Source organism: Fringilla coelebs (genome assembly GCF_963513975.1).
Source record: "Fringilla coelebs genome assembly, chromosome: 1".
NCBI classification, from domain to species: domain Eukaryota; kingdom Metazoa; phylum Chordata; class Aves; order Passeriformes; family Fringillidae; genus Fringilla; species Fringilla coelebs.
In genome coordinates, this window is record NC_140028.1 from 40,921,123 (window position 1) to 40,923,365 (window position 2,243).

The 2,243-nt window shown below is 52.5% G+C and overlaps 1 protein-coding gene across 1 annotated transcript; it reads right to left on the bottom strand.

Moving 5' to 3' along the window:
* Positions 1-741: 741 nt before the first annotated feature.
* On the bottom strand, positions 742-1,725 carry NPBWR1 (neuropeptides B and W receptor 1; the record flags this gene model as incomplete). Its single annotated transcript, XM_084206852.1, has 1 exon — positions 742-1,725. One exon carries the CDS (start codon positions 1,723-1,725, stop codon positions 742-744), a length of 984 nt encoding a protein of 327 aa, XP_084062978.1.
* Between the last annotated feature and the right edge of the window lie 518 nt (positions 1,726-2,243).

Below are 2,243 nucleotides of genomic sequence, written 5' to 3' on the forward strand. Positions count from 1 at the left end.
ACACATGACAAATAATAAAGTAATCACCACTTCTGATAGAAACAAAAGCTGCATTTTTTGCAAACTACAATGTTAAGCTGTTTTCTGCAGCAAGCAGCTTCAAACCCATATCTGTGGCTTTCATTCAATAGGGAGGGGTTGCTCTTTTTTTCTTTAAAGTCCAGACTGATATCTCCCTTACATGTTATCATAGATTTTGACTGCCTTATCTTACTCTCCTTTAAAATGAAATGAGGTCAATACCTTTGTTAATTCCTTATCCTTTGGAGTTGTTGCTAAGTTTGCAAGACTTTGGTAAGCAGGTCCTGTGGGTAGGAAAAAGGCTGTGGTATTATTAAGCAAGACACTTGGTAACACACTTTTATTGAGCTTTACAAATAACTGATAATTTAGACAGTCATGTGGCTTGAGTTCACAAAGCAATACCTTTGAAAAGGAAAAGGGACCTGTGGCAGCTCTGTGAGCTCCAAATCCAGGTCAGAAAGAGCAAAAGGAATAAAAAAAATCAACAACAAATAAACAAGAATAAGCAAAAAAACCAGGGCAGTGCTAAGGAAATGTGCAGGACAGGTGAGAAAGATCCACCCAGCCCCAATTCATGTCTTGGGTAGTGCAACAACCTGAAACCCCGTGGGCCATCACAAGGAGACTGGAGAGAAAGCACTCTCTGGGCTGGAATCGCTCAGGAGAAGCAGGTGACTGTGAGAGGGACACAGGATAGGACAGAGGGCTGGGCTGGCTCTAGGAGGTGGCTCTGCAATTGATCAGTCTGCGAAAGCTCCTCCGGAAGCTCTCATCCAGAAAGGCGTACAGGAAAGGGTTGAAGCAGCTGTTGGCATAGCTTAGGCTGGTGATGAAATAGGAAATCCCAACGACGAGAGGAGTCTGTGGGATGTCCGTGATGAGGGCCACCACTGTGCTAAGGTGGAAGGGCGTCCAGCAGAGCAGGCACACGCCCAGGATAGCAACCACCATCAGCGTCACCTTTTTTTTTGCTTTGTCCAGAGCTTTGGCGCTGCAGTGGAGCTGCACGCGTCTCAGCCTGCACAGCATGGTGGTGTACAGGGCGCAGATGGTGGACACCGGGATGACGAAGCCCAAAATAAGGGTGTAGATCCGACTGCCCTTCCACCACACGCTCTCGGGGTGCGGGAACACGAAGACGCAGTGGGAGCGCCCCTGCTCCTCGTGTATCTTGGCAAAGACGGCGAAGGGCAGGATGATGACGGTGACGAAGGACCAGACGCAGAGGCTCACAATCTTGGCCGCTCGGTAGGTGCGGTAGGACACCTTCCTGGACTTGGTGGTGGCCGCCACAACGAGGTAGCGGTCAATGCTCATGACAGTGAGGAAGTAGATGCTGGAGAAAATGTTGTATTGGTCTATGGAGATGATGAGCTTGCACATGAGCTCCCCGAAGGGCCACTGCAGGAGCAGGTAGTCGGCAATGTTGATGGGCAGCACCAAGGTAAAGAGCTCATCAGCGATGGCCAGGTTGAGGACAAAGATGTTGGTTACTGTTTTCATCTTTGGTGCTTTGAGGATGACATAGATGACAGCAGTGTTGCCTGTCAGTCCCACGGCACAGATGACAGAGTAGATGACAGGCACTGTGATGTAGTATCTGGGGCTTACTGGAGTAGTGGACATATTCAGACTCCCCTGTCCTCTTCCAGTGCAGTCTGCACATGAGGAATTGATTTCAGGCAGGGAAGAGTTCTCCATGGCTACAGGAGAGGATGGCTAGGCTCACTGGTGGTGAGGATGACCTGGAAGAGAGGAAAACTAGTTGAGACCTCTGCTCTTCGCAAGGCTGTCTCCTCTGGCATGTCCAGTCACCAAAACCTCACGTATACTTCCCACTGGCACCCTGATGGGAGCAAAGGAAGACCACCAAGTCAGCACCCAAGTGTCCCAAGTGCCAGCACTCAAGTGTCCCAGCAGCTGCCCTTCCCTCCTCCCACACCGTGGGGGGACAGCACCCAGCCTCGGGCTCCTCCAAAGTGCCCAGCCATCCCAGGGGCACAGCGCTCGCCTGGGAACCCAGAGGGGCTGCCCGGTCGCCTTCCTCGCCGGCGCTCGGCGGCGCCTCTGGGTCGGGGCTGCGCGTACTGCGGGGATCCTGCTCTCCCGGGGAGCCGGTGCCCTCGGTGCGCTCCCCGAAAAGCAAAACGCACCCCCCTTCCCGACTGGAGAGAGTGCTGTGAAGGGGAGCAAGGATGCACTGACCTCTTCCAGCCCGG